Source organism: Lepidochelys kempii, chromosome 8 (genome assembly GCF_965140285.1).
Source record: "Lepidochelys kempii isolate rLepKem1 chromosome 8, rLepKem1.hap1, whole genome shotgun sequence".
Lineage (NCBI taxonomy): Eukaryota > Metazoa > Chordata > Testudines > Cheloniidae > Lepidochelys > Lepidochelys kempii.
Genome location: NC_136387.1, coordinates 84,390,854 through 84,411,048, shown reverse-complemented (window position 1 = coordinate 84,411,048; position 20,195 = coordinate 84,390,854). Strand labels below are relative to the sequence as shown.

Below are 20,195 nucleotides of genomic sequence, written 5' to 3'. Positions count from 1 at the left end.
GGGGAGGCCCAGGTAGGTTACCCCACAGGAGGGACCCAACGTTTAAAAAAGGGGGGGGGAGTTTAAAGCAAGTGTTCGTATTCCTTAGGAGACCACAACAACGCTGCGGGAGTGAAAAGCAGTGTCCCTCCCTGGGCAGAAGGGGCTGGCGGCACGTTGGGGCAGCGGCCCGGCTAGGGGCGGTGCGCTGATGCCGCCACGGGCCCGCTGACCTCTCTGCGTTGGGCCCCGCGCGGAAGCGGCCGCGCATGGAGCCCGCGTCGCGTCGCGTGACCACGGCCCAAGTCGGGCGCGCGGCTCAGGCCCTCGCCTGACTTGGGCGCAGCCTCCCCCTCCCGGTCTCGCTGGTCCCGCCCTCGGCACACGCGCGACTACTCGGGGCCTCTCCGTGCGCTGCCCCCCACCCCGTTAGCCCCTATGAGCCCCACGCGGTCGCTCTCTATTGTGCAGGCGGCGCCTGTCAGCCGGGATCCTCCTGGGGCAGGCCGCGCGCAGTGCACCTAAGCGGAAGCGGGTCACCGCCAGTCAGGGCGCGCGCCTGGTGCGCGGGCTCCGCCCTAGAGCAGCGAGAGCTAGGTAGGGCTCTGTTGCAGAGTCAGCAGGCAGCGCCAAGGACAGCTATGGCGGGGTCTTGAAAGGCCGGCGGGGGCACCGCCTCCTCCCCTTCAACCAGTCGCCCGTAGGACTGACGGTTGGTGGCGCGTGCGGCGGAGGCTGCTAACATGGTGGGTAGCGTCGCTCGCTCCTGCCGCGTGGCGCGGACTTCTCCGGGCGGTCTCCGTCTCCTTCTCCTTCCCCGCGCTGCTGGCCCGCCCTGCCCCGCCCTTTTACTGCCGGCTCCCGCTAGGTCGCGTCTCATCGTCCGGCGGGGGGCACCGCCCTGCGCCTGGCGAGCTCGGATCGATCCAGGCGCTGCTGGGCCCGTCGGCTCGCTGCAGAGCGCGGGAGGCGTCGCCCCGCGCTGACGGCTGTAGAGCCCGGCGCCCGCTGCCAGCCTAGCGGGGCCCAAGCGCCCGGATAGCGGGGCCGCGGCCGTTGGGGTAACGTGGCTAAGGGGGAGGGGTGCGATGGGGCCTGGGCCGGAGATGGAGCCGGGGGTGCGGGGAATTGTCCTCAGGCAGCGGGGCGGGCGGGGCCCCGGCCTGTGAGGGCCTCGGGATGTGTAACGAGGAGGGGCCGGGCGATCCCAGGCTGACGCTGCGGAGCTGGCAGGGATTTGGGGGCAGGGCTGGGAGGTGGAAACTGAACTCTGTGAGCTGAGCAATCTTGACCTGAAATCGGGGCCGCGATGAGCACGAGGCCCCGTCCCCGCCACGTGAAGCGTTGGCGGGTCGCTATTTACCCGCCTGCACGGATTCGCTGCAGAGCGTCACCTTGAGTGTAATGGGTGGGGGGCGGAGGGTGTTAAAATGTCTAGTTTGGTTAATAAAAAGAAAAGGAGTACTAGTAGCATCTTAGAGACTAACTAATTTATTTGAGCATAAGCTTTCATGAGCTACAGCTCACTTCATCCAATTTATTTGAGTGTAAGCTATAGCTGACGAAAGCTTATGCTCAAATAAATTAGTTAGTCTCTAAGGTGCCACTAGTACTCCTTTTCCTTTTGCGAATACAGACTAACACGGCTTCTACTCTGAAACCTAGTTGGGTTAATATGTATCTGGGTTAGTGAAAATGTAAACTTATCGAAGTTTTTATTTATAGACTTTGCTCTGTAAAATAAGTTGGAAATTTTAACCGGGAAAGAATAAAGCAGACTTAGACGTCTGTTTAAAAGAAATGAAGTGCTGACAAATATTCAGCTTTGACTGGTACACATAAAATGAATTAATTTCTCAGTCTGATATGTTACTATCAATTTATGTGTTATTTATAACAATAATACATTTCTTAAAAATCAGATACTGAGGCCTCTTTAGATTGATAATACAACTTAACTTTTTTTTTTAAAGGGAACGCCACAAAAGGATGTTGTTATAAAACCTGATGCACCAAGCACATTGTTTTTGGAGAAACATGCAGATTACATAGCTTCTTATGGTGCAAAGAAAGACGATTATGTAGGTATTTGCTTATTTCACTATTGATAATACTCTGACAACAGTTATATATTTTGCCATTTCCTGCACTGGTAGGAGTAGGTTGGCAGGTGATAAGTTAGAAAGTTGCATATCTTTTTTGTCTCTGAATGCAAAGGGAAGGGTTAAAAGAAAAGACTGTTCTTCTGACAGGTGGAGATGGTGGTTTTCCTTGGTCAATGATGAGACTTGGCATGTATTATCTGACTCTAAAGTTGAAGATCACTGCTTTAGCTCTAGAATTACTCTGAGACCTAGGAAATGTGATTTTTTTTTTTGCTTATTAGGATGAATTTGTGCTATTGTGATACAACATCTTCACAAATATCATGTATGTCCCATAGTTGCATTTCTACCTGATATGAGCCTCAGCATCACTGGATTTAATCTGGATTCTACTAGAAAATGTGTTGTTTTGAGACTTCTATATTATTTTAGGTGTAGCCCTAAATTCATTGTATTACAGTAATCTAGTCTGAGGGTGAAAGGGATACAGATAATTGCAGAGGTGTTCATCTGAGAGGCAAAGCTGCAGCTAGCCTTGCCAAACATGGACAAAAGGAAGCACTCTTGTCTGCTGCTGCTGTTTGTATATTCAAAAGCATCTGAAATTCCCACAGGACCCTTATGTTGGAATTCAGGTAGCACAAGGCAGGTGCACCTCTCTCTTCCATATATTTTTCCTAGCCAACCAGACGTATACCTCTGTCTTGTTAACAGTGAACCTTAGCCAACCAACCCTATCTGGTTTTATGAAAGAGAGACATTTATATTGTTGGTTGGTCATTCATCCCTCCTATAGTATTTTGTCGGAGAAGATGACCACATCTGTCGCTGACATGGAACCTAGATTGGCCTCTCATGAGACAGTGAGAAAACAGCAAACTACTTGTTTCTATTTGAGTGGATCATCCAGCATGATCCCCAGTTAAGAAGTTACGTTCTGGTCCCAGTGAAATCACTGGGAGCTTTAGCATTAGGGCCAAGCTTTCACTCTACATTTCCAAATATAATTCCATGTAACTATCTTAAAAAAACAAAGAAAGAGACAGGTTAAAAAATATAGCTATCAAATATTGTGGAAAGCATCACTAGCCTGGTGCTGAATTAACACAATAATGAAATAGAATTCTTCCACATGGGGACAGATAATATCTCTAACTCTGCCATTTGAGTATCTTCCACATGAGTACCAATAGAGTTGGCCAAACCTGAGGATTTCCAGTGACTGGAAGTTTTAATGTTTTGAAATTTCAGGTGAGCCGGAAAATCTTTCATTTCCAAAATGAAATATGCTCCCTGGACCCCAGCAGCTGCTGACTTAAATTAATGTGATTCTTGTCAGTTTCACAGGGATTGGGGACCCCAGTTTCCTAGACTCCTGAGACAGTTGACTCCATGGCAGGGTGGTCTGGAAACCCTAGGAGTCTGGGCTCAAGCTAGGGCTCTTGGGGCTTCTAAGCCTCCTTTTGTAGACCTGGGGAGCCTAGACCCGGAGGATATGTCTACACTGTAGAAGAACAAATCTGTGGCAGCGAATCTCAGAGCTTGGGTCTACAAGCTCAGGCTTGCCTACAGTGCTAAAATAGTGCATGTTCCCTCTTGGGCTTTGAGACCCACCCCCATCTCCGGGTTTCACAGCCTGAGTGGGCATGTCTACACAGAAGTTTTTAGCACCATAACGCAAGCTTGAGTCTGGGCTGTGAGACATATAGCTAGTGCTCTACCAATTTCACGGCTGTGAAAAATGGGTCATGGTAAAATCTGATCTCCCCTGCTGCTGAGAGCCTGGGGCTGCTAGTCCGTCCGGGCTGGGGAGGGACAGGAGTTTTCCTTTTGCTGCGGGGCCACTCTTGGTGGGGAGATCAGATCCACCTCCAGGGGCAGTGCAGAAATGAGGGTGGTATACCCTCACTTCTTTGCTGCAGAAGTCCAGGAACTGGGCTCTGGACTCTCTTCCCCCCCAGCCACAGCTCTGGGTCCAGGCACTGAGCTCGGGGCTTCCTCCCGCAGTGTCTCCTGCCGGGCTGGGGGCTTTTGCTCCTGGTGGCTGCAGCTAGGGCAGCCTCGGCTTCTGGGCTTGCCCCAGCGCATGGCTCCTGCTCCAGCGCTGAGCCCAGGGCTTCCTCCTCTGGGGGCTTCTGCTCCTGACGGCTGCAGCCAGGGCGGATGCAGGAGGGTGGGACAGACTGCCTGGACTCGGGGCTTCTGCCCCATGCCACTCCAGCCGGGGGTCGGGGATCCCGTGACACATACGTGCACACACCCCTCGTGGCTTCTGCAATGAGCTCGGGACTTCCTCTCCCGGGGCTACGGGCTTACATTCCTGCCACCTTGGCCTGTGGGCAGCTCAGGCTTGGGGCTTCCCCACTACTGCTGCTCCAGTGGGCCTGGGGGCATCCCAGGATCAGGGCTTCTTCCCCTGCAGCTCCTGCCAGGGCTCAGGGTGACCTTGTAGGGGCTTCTGACCTGGGGCTGGGACATGTGTTTTTCCTGGGTGGGTCCCCAAATTGGCCAGGCCCCTGTCTTAATCTGTCCATGGTGTGGACTAGCAGCTAGGAACCCCCGGCTGGGGCGCTCCCAGCAACATTGGGGGGGAGATCCTACCCACCTCCACCTCTGGGAACTTCCTCTAACTGCAGGAAGTTGGAAGGGTGCTGCCTTCAGAGCTCAGAAGTGAGGGTGGCAATCTTGGGACCCCACTACAACAACTTTGCAACCCCCCCCATCCCATTTTGGGTCAGGACCCCACAGTTACAACACCCTGAAATTTCAGATATAATCATCTAAAATCATTAAATTGACCAATTCTAAAACCCTCTGGCCAGGAAATTGACGAGAATGGACTGTGAATTTGGTAGGGCCTTACTTATAGCTATAGATTGGTTTCTGTTTGTTTGTTTGCAGGGTAGATATACTCTGAGAGGCCAGGCTACAGTGGGTTTTCCATGTTTCCACAGCAGGGAGCCTGAGAACCCTGGTTCCCTGCTGCAGATACAGGAGTTGAGCCCTTGTGACAGACGGAGCTTTCTGGGTCCTGACTCCATGGCAAGGAGCTTGGAAGCCTTGCATAATAAGACTGCCCTTGAGCTGTGAACCAGCGCTACTTCCCAACGCTCAAGTAGTCCACATGTCTTACCTATCCCAGATCCTTAGACCCTGGAAGCCTAGGCTCCACAGCAGTCCACCTGGAAGTCTGATATAAGTTTGTCAAAGGAGACTGTTGCTTTGAAACACATCTGGTTCAATTAATCAGCTTCTTTGACAGAACTGTTTTGGTAGAAAATTCCTGATCAGCTCTAATTATTGAACCTCATGTTTCCCCATTTCAGTCTGGCTTGATTTTTAGTGTTCCCCTTTCAAGTCCACCAATGGTCTGGCCTTAGCCTTTGTGCCAGAAATACCAAAACATGAGGAATTTCTCTTGGGAATGAGAAAAGGAGTACTTGTGGCACCTTAGAGACTAACAAATTTATTTGAGCATAAGCTTTTGTTAGTCTCTAAAGTGCCACAAGTACTCCTTTTCTTTTTGGGAATACAGACTAACCCGGCTGCTACTTTGAAACCTGTCTTGGGAATGAGTACTTACAAATCCTTTCAAATACCGATAGCCTTTAACAATCCTCAATATGCTGGAGGCATAACTTGACATGTTATAGGGTCAGTTCTGGGAGCAGCGTTTTAATAAAAAATGACACATAGTTAGTTTAGCCATGTGATGTGTATTACAATATTGGGCTGGTTTATGACTTCAGCTGGACATAGAATGTATAATTCTTTATTAAATTAATCTCTTATATTCTGCTCATAGTAGTACTGTTCAGCTACGTTTTAATAGAATTACAAACTAAGCGAATTGGACATTCTAGTCATTTAGTACCTTTTTCCAGAGTAGTCTGTAGCAGTCGTGCTTGGGGGTTTTTAAACCAATTATGAATATCTGTATATATTTGATATTCATAAGGCTACACAGAGAAAACATACAGAAAAATAAAATTAGATGTTTAAATACGACAGGTCTGCCAACAAGATGGCCTCAATTACGTTTTAAAGTGTGGTGCCTCTGACTGAAACCTTCCTTCTCTTATGCCATGTGTATGGTCTCGCTCTCCTGCTCACCTGTAGCAAGAAAATACATAAATTACTATGGAATATTACAATACAGTATGAAAAATCATAGGTAATGCTGATCAAGAAAGATTTATAACAGTATATTAAGCTACAATAAATTAGTTTTTTTTTCTTCCTGTTACTGCTCTAAATTGCTTTGCTTCAATTTTGGAAAATAGCAATTAGGTAATTAACTGAATGTTAGGCTGTTATTTTGAGGGGACCATTTAAGCAAAGGACTTGAGCAAAGGACCAGAGCCAAGAAGATTGTAACTTACGATCTGGTCTGAGCTACTGTCCTGCTGCATAAATATGAGCAAGTAACTTGACCTTATGCCTCAGCCATCTAAGATGGAAAAATTAAGTAAAAGGCAGAAATTCACTGAATCAGTTGCAGCATCTTAGCCAGCTTAGAAAGCTTGTCTTTCATAAGTAAACAACTTAGAATAAAGTACAACTTGGCTTGTTGGTTGGATGGGGAGGATTTGGTAATGCTAGATCTGTAGTTCAGAGAACTTAGTCTAACTTACAAAATTGCAGCATTATACAAAAAAATACAATCGCCACTTGTTTACAGTGCCCTGCAAAACCACAGATACCCGCTTTCTATCTGCGGGTATATGTATCTGCAGATGCAGTTGTATTGTTTACCATCTTTGCAGATCGGATGCAGATCCAAATTTTTGTATCCGAGGAGGGCTCTGATTGTTTATATGTCTTTGTCTGCTTAAGAACTAAAATTCTGTACTACTTAGGAGTACTGTATGTCGGAATATTTGAGGATGAGCGGTGTCTACTGGGGACTGACAGTAATGGATCTCATGGGACAGCTGCAACGAATGACCAAAGAAGAAATTCTAGCCTTCATCAAATCATGTCAACATGAGTGCGGTGGAATAAGTGCCAGTATAGGTCACGATCCTCACCTTTTATATACCCTAAGTGCTGTCCAGGTAAATATATAGAAAATATTGGAAGTAAGTGAAAACAGCTGCTTGATTTAATAAATTAATTTGACTGTTCAGATACCACCAAGGTATTTCATTTTTCTGCTGTCACATTGAAATGCTTTATCTGAGCCGGATTTGTTCATTAGAAAAATTGTTCAACTTATAGATTTATAGACAAGCTGGGACCACATGTATCTAAATGGCATTTTAAAAAATCTTGTATCATAAATCATTTTCTAGGGAAGAAGTGTTGTGGGTTGTAATCCTTGAATAGGATGAAATAGAATTGATGTGTCTGGTACTGAGAGATGGGGCCCAGGAGTATCGCAGGTCAGTGATGAGTCTTGGCATGTATTACCTGAATCTAAAGTTGATGATTATCACACTTTAGCTCTAGAATTACTCTGAGACCTGAGGAAATTGCTGTGCCCACTCTTTTTAGGTTGAGTGAGTCCCAGCTATTGTGGGTATAGAGCCACACTTCTGCTCGTCATAAATTATTCTCAGTGTCTTAATTGGTTACCACACATTCTGGACCAAGTTTGGGTCTATCCATGCTCGCCAGCCAAAAGATATGTACATAGGGTTCCCAGCCCAGTATAGAGAGGGAATAAGTCTTGAGGTCCTTCTGATTTTCTTAAACTCCTTATGCTTAATATTGATGTTACTATAAGGTAATAAAACCACAATAGATTGCAGCCTAAATATAAAAATCTAAACTGAAAATTTAAGTTACAAATTTAAAATAAAGTCAGGAAATGCGAATCTAAGGTTCTTTTAGCAATGCTAAACTAACCCACCTTGCACATACTGTATTCATTTATATTATACATTAAGAATTCTAAACTGCTAATCCAAAATAATAAGTGCAAGTTGCCACAAGAATCTTAATTTCTGCTTTTCCTGTCCTGCAACTTTATTAGAACACAATATGGCAATGTTAATGTTTTTCGATTTAAAAAAGCATATTGCAACACTGGAGTATTCTGTAAACTGCAAAATATAGATTACTCCAAACACTGTGGCTGAAATTAGGGAATTGCTCAATTTGTTTTCTGCAACTCCATAGGACTTAAATTGCAATCAGCAGATAAAGAGAACTTAGACCTGGGTGAAATTTTTCAAAATTTTGTTGAAATTCTCCTCTCCACCATCCCCTTATAATTCACTCCATAGAGGTTTTTCCAAGAGCTTTTTTGAGCAGAATCAGCTGAATTACTTCCTATAATATGATTTAACTAAATTGTTCATAACTTAAAATTCTTCTCACTATTACCAGGCATGTGCTGCTTATTGAGGACTAGTCTATACTTTTAAACTCAAGTTGTGATTTTTTTAATCTATATTTGTAAATATGCACCTATCCAAAAGCTTTCTGCACCTTTCCATTACTTAGGTATACATACTACTACAAGCCCAAAACATCCTTATCTCCTAACAAAATTCAACCATAATCAGACTGTAATAAATCAATACCATGTTCCATGATGCTAGCCTAACTTAAATGACTGTTTTAAAACTTTAAAGTGGAGAAAGAGATTGTGTTGAGACCATGCATGGAAATCTTCATCTTTATTTGGGAATTTTAAAATTTTATGGAATCAAGCTTGTAATGTTGGGTAGGTTGTAGTTAGCTGAAGCTTTCATGGTAGTGAAAAGTTTTAGTGATTTTATGTTCATCGATAAAATTAAATTCTGTGTTTTGTTTTAAGAAAACTAGGGCTCTGGTTCTCTGGTAAATTCTAGGAAACTTTATCCTTCTAGTAATTGATTAGAGTTATTTTTGTTTTGCAGATTCTTACCTTATATGATAGTCTCCATGTTGTTGATGTAAATAAAATTGTTGACTACGTAAAGAGCCTGCAAAAAGAAGATGGATCGTTTGCTGGAGACAAATGGGGTAACTTACGTCTTCAAAATCTCATTGATGAGTTACATATTTCATATAATGAAGCAGTTAAGATTAAGTTGCCCTGCATGTTTTTTCACTGTGTATTGTGCATGAACTGCATTTATTTCCCTCCGTGTGTAAAAAGGAGCCAGTCACATGTCATTGCTTTTCTAGATGACTCTAAACTTATAGAAAAATGGAATTAAATAACAAAAACTGAATAGCCTTCATAGAAGTTTCTGAAAGCTCAAAACTTGTTAGAGCTTGTGATGGAGGGTGCCTTCTCATTTCAGTGTAATTTGTATCAGATATTAATCTTTGAGTTTACTATCTAGTGATTCTAAGTTGTGGTATGTCTGTTGCTTGTAAAAGGAACTATCTCTGCATAGCAATGACACACATCTGCGTCTGCAGTCACAGCTTCTAAAAATATTGATCTGCTCTAATTTTGATTTTTTAGACGGTATGTTTCTTCACTTTTTCTTCTGTTGACATTTTAAAATATTCTTTATTTTATATAAAATATATTTTAATATTTCAATGTTGTATCCTGTTGAATATCAGTTACAACAAAACCATTGTTTCATTTTTCAGTTAATAAAATGAAACGATCAAGGTATTTCAACATATGTAAATCCATAAGCATCAGTTTGTGGTTGACAAGCTATGTGTTGGTATTAAAATGGTGCTGAATATGGATGACCAACTTTTACATTGAACCAGTTTGTCATAATATAGTAATAAAATACACAGGCAAGGATATGACAATTTACATTCTTGTTAGTATTTATCAGATTGGATTACTGAAATGCATTCTAAATGAGGTTACCGTTGAGGAAAATTCAGGAGCTAATGCTAATACAGAATGTGGTTACCTGCTTGATTGGTGATAGGAGCTACAACGAGGATATTATACCCTTTCTGAAAAACTGCACTCATTCTCTATTTGTATCTGGGGTACAGTTTAAAGTGTTGATTTGAGTTCTAATTACTGAGGTCTAATCTACGCTGGGAAAAGGATTACTGATACAGCAACCCCTCCTAATGTATGCACAGCTTTTGCTGGTATAATGGTTGGTTCCCTTAGCAAAATAACACACACCTTTTTTTTTTTTAAACAATATAACTCGGGAGCGAGCAAACTATGGCCCGGGGGGCCACATCCGGCCCTTCAGACGTTTTAATCCAGCCCTTGAACTCCTGCTGGGGAGCGGGGTCTGGGGCTTACCCCACTCTGCACGGCTCCTGGAAACAGCAGCATGTCCCCCCTCCAGCTCTTGTGGAGCTCTCTGCCTGCCCCTACATGCTGCCCCCTGCCCCAAGCGCCACCCCTGCAGCTTCCATTGGCCAGGAACAGTGGCCAGTGGGTGCTGCAGGGGCGGTGCCTGCAGATGGGGCAGAGTGCAGCGCTGTCTGGCCGCACCACTGCGTAGGAGCTGGAAGGGGGGACGTGCCGCTGCTTCCGGGAGCTGCTTGAGGTAAGTGCCAACCGGAGTCTGCACCTTGACCCTCGCCTGCACCCTAACCCTCTGCCCTAGTCCTGATTCCCCTTCTGCCCTCTGAGCCCCTCGGTCCCAGCCCAGAGCACCCTTCTGCACTCCAAACCCCTCATCCCCAGCCCATTGCCCGCATCCCCAGCTGAAGCCCTCACCCCCCCACCCCAACCTTCTGCTCCAGTCGGAAGACCCCCCCCACACTCTGAACTACTCATTTCTGGCCCCACCCCAGAGCCCTCACCCACTCCTGGACCCCAACCCCCAATTTCATGAGTATTCATGGCCTGCCATACAATTTCCATACCCAGATGTGGCTCTTGGGCCGAAAAGTTTGCCCATTGCTGATATAACTATTTATACTAGGGCTTTTTTGCCACTATAGAAATGTCATAAAAATCATTCCTCTAACTGATGAAACTGTACTTGCAAGCTTCTAGTGTAGACCTTGCCTAAGAGACCTTTCTTGATCTGTGTCTTCACACCAGCTGAGGACCTTAAGCATTGTGGAGCCTGGTGTTGGTGTATTCTTGAGGGTACACTGCTCTTTAACTTGCTTTGTCCAAAGTTCTGAGTCTTTGTGGCGTTCAGATTATGATGTTGAAGAGCTGAGAGTGGGTAATGTGGGTAATTTACTGGTGAATGAGTCTCTGTGTTGACATGGTTTAACCAGTTCTCTTTCCATTCAGTGCACAGACTGTGCAGTGGGTATTTTTTAGAAACTGAAAAATAAATAGCATATTTACAAATTACTTTTAACTGGGGTAAACCTGGATATTTATCTGGCAACCACAAAGTGATCAAAGGATTATTAATTCATGGTTACATACCGATCACTTTATATTTGTTTAGTGTTATCCTATTGGGAAATAATGTGAATGTATTGACTGGTGGAGGAAAATATTGGTGTAAAGTATTGGAGTGTTTTCTATTTAATCAGGGAAACACCCATGTTTCGTGACTTACTGTACCCTTTTTAATAGCATGCATTCTCTGTGTGCCTGTAAAAAAATATATATATATATAGTTCTCTGTAGTTATACTATTTTTTTCTCCCCCTTTGTAGGAGAAATAGATACAAGGTTCTCTTTCTGTGCTGCAGCAACACTAGCTCTTTTGGTAAGTTCTGCAATAGGGTGGCTATTAGATACAAATATGTAACAGTTTTCTGTGGATGGCAGACAAATGATGCTACAGTAGGTGTACTTAATTTACTTGGTGGTAGTATAAAATGTTAAAAGGACTTTTCTGACTTGCAGGGGAAGCTAGATGTTGTTGATGTGGAAAAAGCAGTCGAATTTGTTTTGTCCTGTATGAACTTTGATGGAGGATTTGGTTGCAGACCAGGTTCTGAATCACATGCAGGGCAGGTAAGTGGTGGTGCTTTCACACTGAAATATTTTAAATTAGCAAGAAATTCTTAAGTATCAAATATTTACTTTTTATCATTGTTTTTAAAACCTGTCAGCAATGCAGACTGAAGCATTTTTCAGTTCCTAAATGTATGTAAAGAACTATTCCATTAAATGACACAAGTACAGAATTCATCTGTTAAGAGGCCTAGAAGCTGAATTTTGTCTGTAAAAATCCATATCAGAACCACAATTTTGTATAGTGGTGTGAATTTTTGTTTCAAACTTCACAGGGATGAGTTAAAAATGTAATTAAAAAAGTTCCAAAAGAAAGACCAGTATGCAGCGGTTCAAAAAGGAGTTAACATTCAGATTTGTTAGGGAGGAAATATCTCAAATGTTCTAATATGATTAGAGCACAATTTTAAAATCATCTACTTTTTCTCTGTTAGAATAAGCATATCAGAACTTTTGTAATTTACTGGCTTGCATATTGTTCAAATGTCTTACCTTCTGGTAGCAAAAATACTTGTTTGGCCTAATTATAGTTCAGGTGGAATTTAGAATAAAAGGTAAGAGTGGAATCTACGGTAAAGTCTGATATGTTGCAGAGGTAACTTGGTTAACTTCTTGATGGTGCTGGTGGAATTTCTTTTAAGGTGACAGGCTAGCTGGAGGTAAGGTGAAGGGGTACAACTAGAGCTCATTAAGAATTATGATATCATTAAGAATGGATAAATGCCAAGGAAGATGACCTGTATGACTTCCTCTAGAAACTTTACATGTAACTTAACTTTGGATTAAGTTGATACCAACACTTACTCCGAACCTCCAGTTGATAGAAGTTAACTTTAACACATTTTAGTACTATTTCAGTATAGATTTAATCACAATAATCAGCTGTTCATTTTCCATAATTGTTCTGAGCATCAGAATCTGGAAGGATTTATTTGTTTAAATGAAAATATAAAAACTACTCAATATAGAGAAACTTATTTATGAAACATGCAACTGAACGTTATACAGTCCGCCTCAAAATAGGTTTTTTTATTCTGAGTCTCCTGTAAGGTCCTGCATACATTAAGAAAATACCTTAACGTTCAGTCTGATCTTTCAGGACTCTACAAATTACATTTTGCTTTTAATGACAACTAGAGTACATTAGTAAAAATGTTATCTTCTGATAAGATGTAAAAAATCATAACAGTGGAGTAGTATGTTCACTTTGTAAACTGAACACTTAATTTTCTAACTTGCTTATTTTAACTATTAGCATGATGTGAAATAATGGAATCCTGCTTTGTGATCTTCCTACATTTAGTCTTATTACATGCTACTTTTAGTTCTTAAATACACATGAACTTTATGTCTGTAATTTTAGATCTATTGTTGCACAGGATTTCTGGCTATAACAGGCCAGTTGCACCAAATAAATGCTGACTTGCTGGGCTGGTGGCTTTGTGAACGTCAGTTACCCTCTGGAGGTCTCAATGGAAGGCCAGAGAAGGTATTTGGTTTGCTTTTTTTAAAAAAAAAAAAACTCTTAGTGTAGAAGCAGAAATATTTTTCTAATTCCTGGAAAATATCATGGACTTCCTCTCAAATGCTGTTGCAAAACTTTTCAAATGTTTTTACTCTTAATCTTGATTAAGCCTCAAAATATCTTGCTGAATCAGGGCCTGGATATATTGTGATGTTTTAGGAATGCTGTGTACTACGGGATTTATAAATGTTCATTCGTAAAGTAACGAGAAAAATACTTTGTTGGATTTATAATTTTTGTGGGACTCTATTGTATGTGTCCAACAATTGAATAATGTAATCCGGAATGACTGACTTGCAAGTGGAGACTTCTTAGCACTAGTTTTCTTAATGGATGCAGCAGACAAATGCTTTCAAACTTAAGATTTTTTTTTGTTGTTGTTTAAATTATTAGTTGATACTGTCCTCAAAGTCTCTTGTCCCTCTTCCTCGTTTACATGGTATTTTCATGGCTGTCTTCTTCAGAGCCAAAATCCTGCCAAAGAGACTCTCAAGGTTTCAAAAGCAGCAGAACACTTGTGATTCTGCTGCTCGGGGACAGGGGGAGGAGGAAGGGCCATCTGTGAATAAGCTGGGTGTTGGAACTCTGTTCTCTGCCCAAGAAACAATGCTCCAGAGTTGTACTCCACTCAGTGACGTTTTGATGATGTGGCCAGTGGTTTCACAAAACCTAGTGTTACTACTGCAACGCATGTATTTAAAAAAAGTAATACTCGTATATTTATTTGCCAGTTACCAGATGTATGTTATTCATGGTGGGTGTTAGCATCCCTGAAGATAATTGGTAGACTACATTGGATTGACAGAGAGAAATTGCGCTGCTTTATCTTGGCTTGCCAGGATGAGGAGACTGGAGGATTTGCAGACAGACCAGGAGATATGGCAAGTTCATTTAAATGTACATTTTAGGTTGAAATTCAAGGTTTACAGGTTTGCAAAAGGCTTTATGTTCTATATAATAAAAATTAAACCAATGCAGGTAGTACATGAGTATGAACAGGGTAATGCTACTTAGCATATCTGTTTCCTTGAGGGAGCATGTGACAGTCTTTGATATCTGCAGATTATCCCATGCTGAGAATTCAGGAGCCTTTTCCTGTTTAAAGCCCCAGCAGACGGCTGAAAAAACATTTTTTTTAAAAAGCAACAGGCTAATAAGATTGTAGACTCTGTTGCAGTTGTGACTGTGTACATTTTAAAATGCTACAGTAAAAAGAGAAGTAAAAACTAAAGTTGTTTAAATAGACTTGTCCAGTTACATTTGATTATTATTTTTTTTTTTTCTTTTCAGTTAAGTGGTGTTGGAAAACATTAAGAATATATGCTCTGGATATTTATAGCTTAGAACAGGGGTTCTCAAACTTCACCACAGCCCCCTACTGACAACAGATTACTACATGACCCCAGGAGGGGGAACTGAAGCCTGAGCCCGCCAAGACCTGCCACCCCAGTAGGGGGCCTGTAACCTGAGCCCGACCAATGAGGGATGAAGTTGAAGCCTGAGTCACCATGGCTGAAGCCTTTGGGCTTTGGCCCCAGGCGGTGGGGCTTGGGCTTCAGGCCCCAGCAAGTCTAACACCAGTCCTGGCAAACCCATTAAAATGGGGTCTTGACCCACTTTGGGGTCCCGACCCACTGCTGGCTTAGAATTTAGCAAAGACAAATGTGTTAATTTAAACAAAAAACATTGGGTAAACTAAAGATGAAAGTGAGCTACATGAAAATGGAAGGTGAAAATAATATTTAAGATTTCCCATTAAAAATTGTGGCAGTATATTTAAGGTCAAATTACAATCTGGTCATCAGTAAAACACAGTGTTGTGGCAGTTATTGTGAGAATTGAAATATTTGCTGCTACTAAAGCTAAATTTTCTGTTCAACTTGTATTTACCTGAGAGACTGAATACCTTTCCCAGACTCGAGGAAGAGCTCTGTAGTTAGAAAGCGTGTCTCTCTCTCACCAGAAGTTTGTCCAATAAAAGATATTACCTCATGCACTTTGTCTCTCTAATACCCACAATCGTGAGTTTAGTTAGTTTCTCCCTCCCTTATTTACTATAAATATATTCACAATAGTTACTTGTTCAGGCTTGGCTTGTCGTAACTTGGGCCTGCCCATGTCTAAGTTAGCCCAACACTTGTAGCAGGAAGCTTTTTTTAATGTCTCTAAGGAGAATTAGAAAGTAACATTAACTTTGGGGCCATACAGGGGCCCAGTCTCCTGTGTAAATTTAGAGCAGCCTCAGAGCTCCTTTAGCTTACATTTGGCTTTTAATGGCCTATCTATGGGCCTTAGGAAGCAGAGAATAGCCAGTGCTATGCATTCTGGACATGCCCATGATCTGCCTGCTATGCCAACTCTTTGAGGAAGGGACAGTCTTTTAATTGTGTTTTGTTCAGTGCTTAGTATGTTAGGGCCCTGGTACGAGGCTGAGGCTCTTAGGTGATATCAGAATACTAAGATGTGGGAGGCTGGTAGCTGGGTCAGTGTAGAGCCCTTAAGCCAGCTGTAAACTGGCCAGTGAGGCCTTCTGTACAGATGGTATATTCAGGGGGCTGTTTCCACCTAGTTTATTGCTTATTTACACAGCAGAGCAATGTAAGGAACTTTAGTAAGCTGTGAACTAAGTCCTAAGGGTTTCTTTAGTGCAGTTAGCTCAGGCTCTTACTTGGGTATTGTCCACACACACAGTCCTGTCATCTGAGCTAAGTGGTGCTCTCAGTTTGGTGCTAGCCAGCACAGTTGTGGGGTATGGGTTATAGCCCTGGTTTCTATTTTCACTAGTGCTGGCAATGCCCACTTTGCAATGAAGATGCAGGCTAAATCACTGAAGGCATACCCTCAGCCTAAGGGTTTAAGTAAGTAGCCTTCTATGTTGTCTGTGTAGGGATATGCAAACTGCATAGCAGCCTTCTGGAAAATCTGTTTCTAATCTCATGAAGGAATCGCTAAATCTCGGAGAATTACCTCCTACCTTTTTTTTTTTTGTTTGTTTTCTTCTATGCCCCATTTTTCTTTTCCTGTTTTCCCTCCAGTTGTGTATGCAGGTCCCTCTGGCTCCCTCTAAGACAGAGACACTCAAACTCTTTTTTACTGGTGACCCCTTTCACATAGCAAGCCTCTGAGTGCGCCTCCCCCCTGCCATATAAATTAAAATCACTTTTGATGTATTTAACACCATTATAAATGCTGAAGGCAAAGCAGGGTTTGGGGTGGAGGTTGACCACTCGTGACACCCCCCCCAATGTAATAATCTCATGACCCCCTGAAGGGTCCCAACCCCCAGTTTGAGAACCCCTACTATAAGACCTGTCAGCACAACTCTATGTTCAGAGAGACTGCCAAACACCAATAAAATGTTCAGTGAAAAATGTGGAGTTTATGGCAGATTGGGTTTTAGATCACCAGGTTAGCCTATAACTTTTACATTATATATAGTAGAATCATGAGGTGCTGGATTTACCATGTTGTAACAATACAATAGAGGAATTGGTGGAAAGAGCTGTCAGACTTTTTCCATTATCTTTATGCATACTGTTGAGTTCAGGTTTAAAAAATTTTCTGGTGGCAACAAACATCATCAATTCAAACATCTCAAAGTTGTATCCTAAATGTATACAGTTTGAAGCTGGCTATTGATTTCTTTTAATGTGTGTGAATATTTCTGTTATTTTTAAAGTAATTGCATACTAAAAACCAGGAAGTTGTGCATTTGCATTGTTCTCTGAAATTAAATCTTCAACCACCATTGAGCTTTCTCAGTCTTTTCTAGCAACTCAGTTGTCTTATTCTCTCACTGTAAACTCATCCAAAGGGTTTTAGTTGTCAGTGTGTTATAAATTAGTTAATTTTTTTCCAGGTGGATCCTTTTCACACCTTATTTGGAATTGCTGGACTATCATTGTTAGGAGACGAACAAATTAAGCCTGTCAGTCCTGTTTTTTGTATGCCTGAAGACATCCTTCAAAGAATAAATGTACAGCCTGAACTTGTGAGCTAGACCTTACAGAAGCAAAAGGTTGCAATGCTCAGCTGCTTTGATTTTGTTGGTTGAAACTCATCTCAAACATACTTGCATATATTTTTTCATTTTAATGTGTTTACATCAGTACAGTAAGAAATTATCACTATACAGTAAACCTTGTCACTTTGTCTGTGGATTGTGTCAAAATGGCTTGTTTAAATAAATTATGTGGATGTTACATGTATTGCAGGTCTGTAACAGATGAAAAGAAACATTTTTATCTGCATCTATATATGTGGACCTGTGAGCTCTGTACACTAACTTAGAACAACAGTGTATTAGTACCACTAGTAGAGTACTTGAATGACTTAATTTTTTTGTATTTCCTACAACATCAATCATAAAACATTTTTCTTGATAATATAAGCATGTATTGACAGTGAATTGCCCTGAGCACTGTATTTAAGAGAAGCAGAGAAAAGATACTTACAGTTAGAACACTTTGATGTTAGTGGACACTTGTGCATTTAAAACATCCTGTTTAGGATATACTACCATTTTTATCCACTGAAACACAAGTTTTCTTCTCCTAGCAATTAAGAGTAAAGGTTTTTGTTCTCAGCAAATACAGTTACCACCTACCAGTAAAGTCCTTTATTAAAGAAAATATTTTTACTACTGGAAATCCAATATAATTTGTGTTTGAGTGTAGATTGAGACTTGCTGGTAATAAGCATTCTACAGATTGCCACTCTACAGTCTTATGATTTGCCAAATGTGCTGCTAATTGAAAATTTGTCATTGGTTTGAACTACTACTTCATTAGCACTTGAGAAAATAGTTGCGAAAGAAATATCAAGAATAAAAGTAGCTATGAAAAATATTTTCTGAAGGATGAAATCGTTTTTGTCTTCATTGGAGCGCTTAAAGTGCCTCCATTTTACATCCCATAGCATTGTGTGTTTGCATCTGGTCACCATGTTCTGACTGAGAAAGACTAAGTGAAATTCCAGTTGGACCATATTAAAGGTAATTGTGAAGGAAAAAATAGCCTTTAACAGTCCCCAGCTTATTTATAGTTACAGATGTCCTAAAAGATTTTTCAAAATAGTTCTCCATTTTTTTAATAGAATGGTCAATGCAGAGCACTAGTCCTTATTTCAATTGGCCTGTTTTAAGGTTATTTTTCTTTAAAAGCCTTTTTGCCAGTCAAACTGTTTTTCTAAATTAACTGGTGGTTCTGTTAAAGAAGACCACTGATAAGAAAAGGTGTACAAAGCAAACTAGTGTTCTAATTAGTCACTGCTTAAATATATTCTAGTCTTCCGCTTTAATTACTATATTATATAGATTTTTTTTTTGAAAGATTCTGGTACTGTATATTGTAGTCAATCTAGCAATAGCTGTCACTACACATACGAATTTATCTATAAATTATATCTTGTTCAATCTTCCATCAATAAAGCATCCAATGAAGAAAATTAGTTGTCCTTTATAACATGTGGAAGTTAAAGCATTTAGTCTCAGCATTGGTATTACTAACTACCTCATTTTATCATGTTTAAATGTTAAGATTTTCAGCTCCCTGTGTGGAATTACAGTAAGATATTAGTACTGTCTTTGACAGCTTGACTTTGCATGTAGAGATCCTTTATTAAATGTTTTCACACACTTGTTTCTATAATTATTGATATTTTTACACAACTTCATACTGAAGTATCCTTCAATGTATATATTGAAAAAACAATCATTCATTGCAGCATAGCTACTAATGTCCTGGAACTGCAGTAACAATATTGTGGTAAGAAGGAAGATCCTCTCATGGATCAATAACTAGTCAACATGGGAAACCAAGGGTAGGACTAAATGGTCATTTTCAAAATCTAGAAAGGCAAATAGTGGTATCCTCCAGGGATCTATACTGGGACCAGTGGTGATCAACATCTCGATTAATGATATAGGAAAGGGTAAACTGTGAGGTGGCAAAATTTGCAGACAATACAAAATTGCTCAAGATAGTGAAGTCCAAAGCTGACAATGAAGAGTTAAAAGGAGATCTCACAAACCTAGGTGATGGAGCAAAAAAAAGCAGATGGAATTCAGTGTTGATAGGTGCTATACATACAAAATGACGGTGTCTAAATTATTTGTTCCTACTCAGGTTTCAGGGTAGCAGCTGTGTTAGTCTGTATCCGCAAAAAGAACAGGAGTACTTGTGGCACCTTAGAGACTAACACATTTATTAGAGCATAAGCTTTCGTGAGCTACAGCTCACTTCATCGGATGCATAGAAGGGAACACACATGCAGACACAGAGATAAGTGGGAACTATACAAACTGTAAGACAAGGTGTGAGAATAGTGAATCTATTTCCCTAAATTAAGTAGTCTCACACCTTCTTGTCAACTGTCTAAATAGGCCATCTTGATTATCACTGCAAAAGTTTTATTTCTCCTACTGAAAATAGTTCATCTTAACTAATTAGCCTCTTACAGTTTTTTAGTAACTTCCCAGTTATCTCTGGGTGTGTGTGTGTGTGTGTGTGTTCCCTTCTATGCATCTGATGTAGTGAGCTGTAGTTCACGAAAGCTTATGCTCTAATAAATTTCAGAGTAGCAGCCATGTTAGTCTGTATTTGCAAAAAGAAAAGGAGTACTTGTGGCACCTTAGAGACTAACAAATTTATTTAAGCATAAGCTTTCGTGAGTCTCTAAGGTGCCACAAGTACTCCTGTTCTTGTTCCTACTCGAGATCTTGGAGTCATTGTGAATAGTTCTCTGAAAACATCTGCAGCAGCAGTCAAAAATGTTAGGC

The 20,195-nt window shown here is 41.5% G+C and overlaps 1 protein-coding gene and 2 non-coding genes across 6 annotated transcripts; all 3 read left to right on the top strand.

Moving 5' to 3' along the window:
- Positions 1 to 570: 570 nt before the first annotated feature.
- Positions 571 to 19,193, top strand: RABGGTB (Rab geranylgeranyltransferase subunit beta). Of its 4 annotated transcripts, none has more exons than XM_073357311.2 (9): positions 572 to 725; positions 1,953 to 2,060; positions 6,944 to 7,141; positions 8,933 to 9,038; positions 11,589 to 11,641; positions 11,782 to 11,892; positions 13,256 to 13,381; positions 14,149 to 14,298; positions 14,708 to 17,270. In XM_073357311.2, exons 1-9 carry the CDS (start codon positions 723 to 725, stop codon positions 14,729 to 14,731), a joined length of 879 nt encoding a protein of 292 aa, XP_073213412.1. In that variant the 5' UTR covers positions 572 to 722; the 3' UTR covers positions 14,732 to 17,270. The 4 variants fall into 4 exon arrangements, with proteins under 4 accessions (XP_073213414.1, XP_073213412.1, XP_073213411.1 ...); XM_073357310.2 differs by lacking the exon at positions 14,708 to 17,270 and adding an exon at positions 17,277 to 19,193 and having other exon boundaries at positions 575 to 725; XM_073357312.2 differs by lacking the exons at positions 572 to 725; positions 14,708 to 17,270 and adding exons at positions 876 to 1,040; positions 17,277 to 19,193.
- Positions 2,253 to 2,335, top strand: LOC140916691 (small nucleolar RNA SNORD45). The gene has a single exon (XR_012160605.1). It is a non-coding gene; the product is annotated as a small nucleolar RNA SNORD45 (small nucleolar RNA).
- LOC140916690 (small nucleolar RNA SNORD45) lies at positions 7,468 to 7,552 on the top strand. Its single transcript, XR_012160604.1, has one exon. It is a non-coding gene; the product is annotated as a small nucleolar RNA SNORD45 (small nucleolar RNA).
- Positions 19,194 to 20,195: the final 1,002 nt, after the last annotated feature.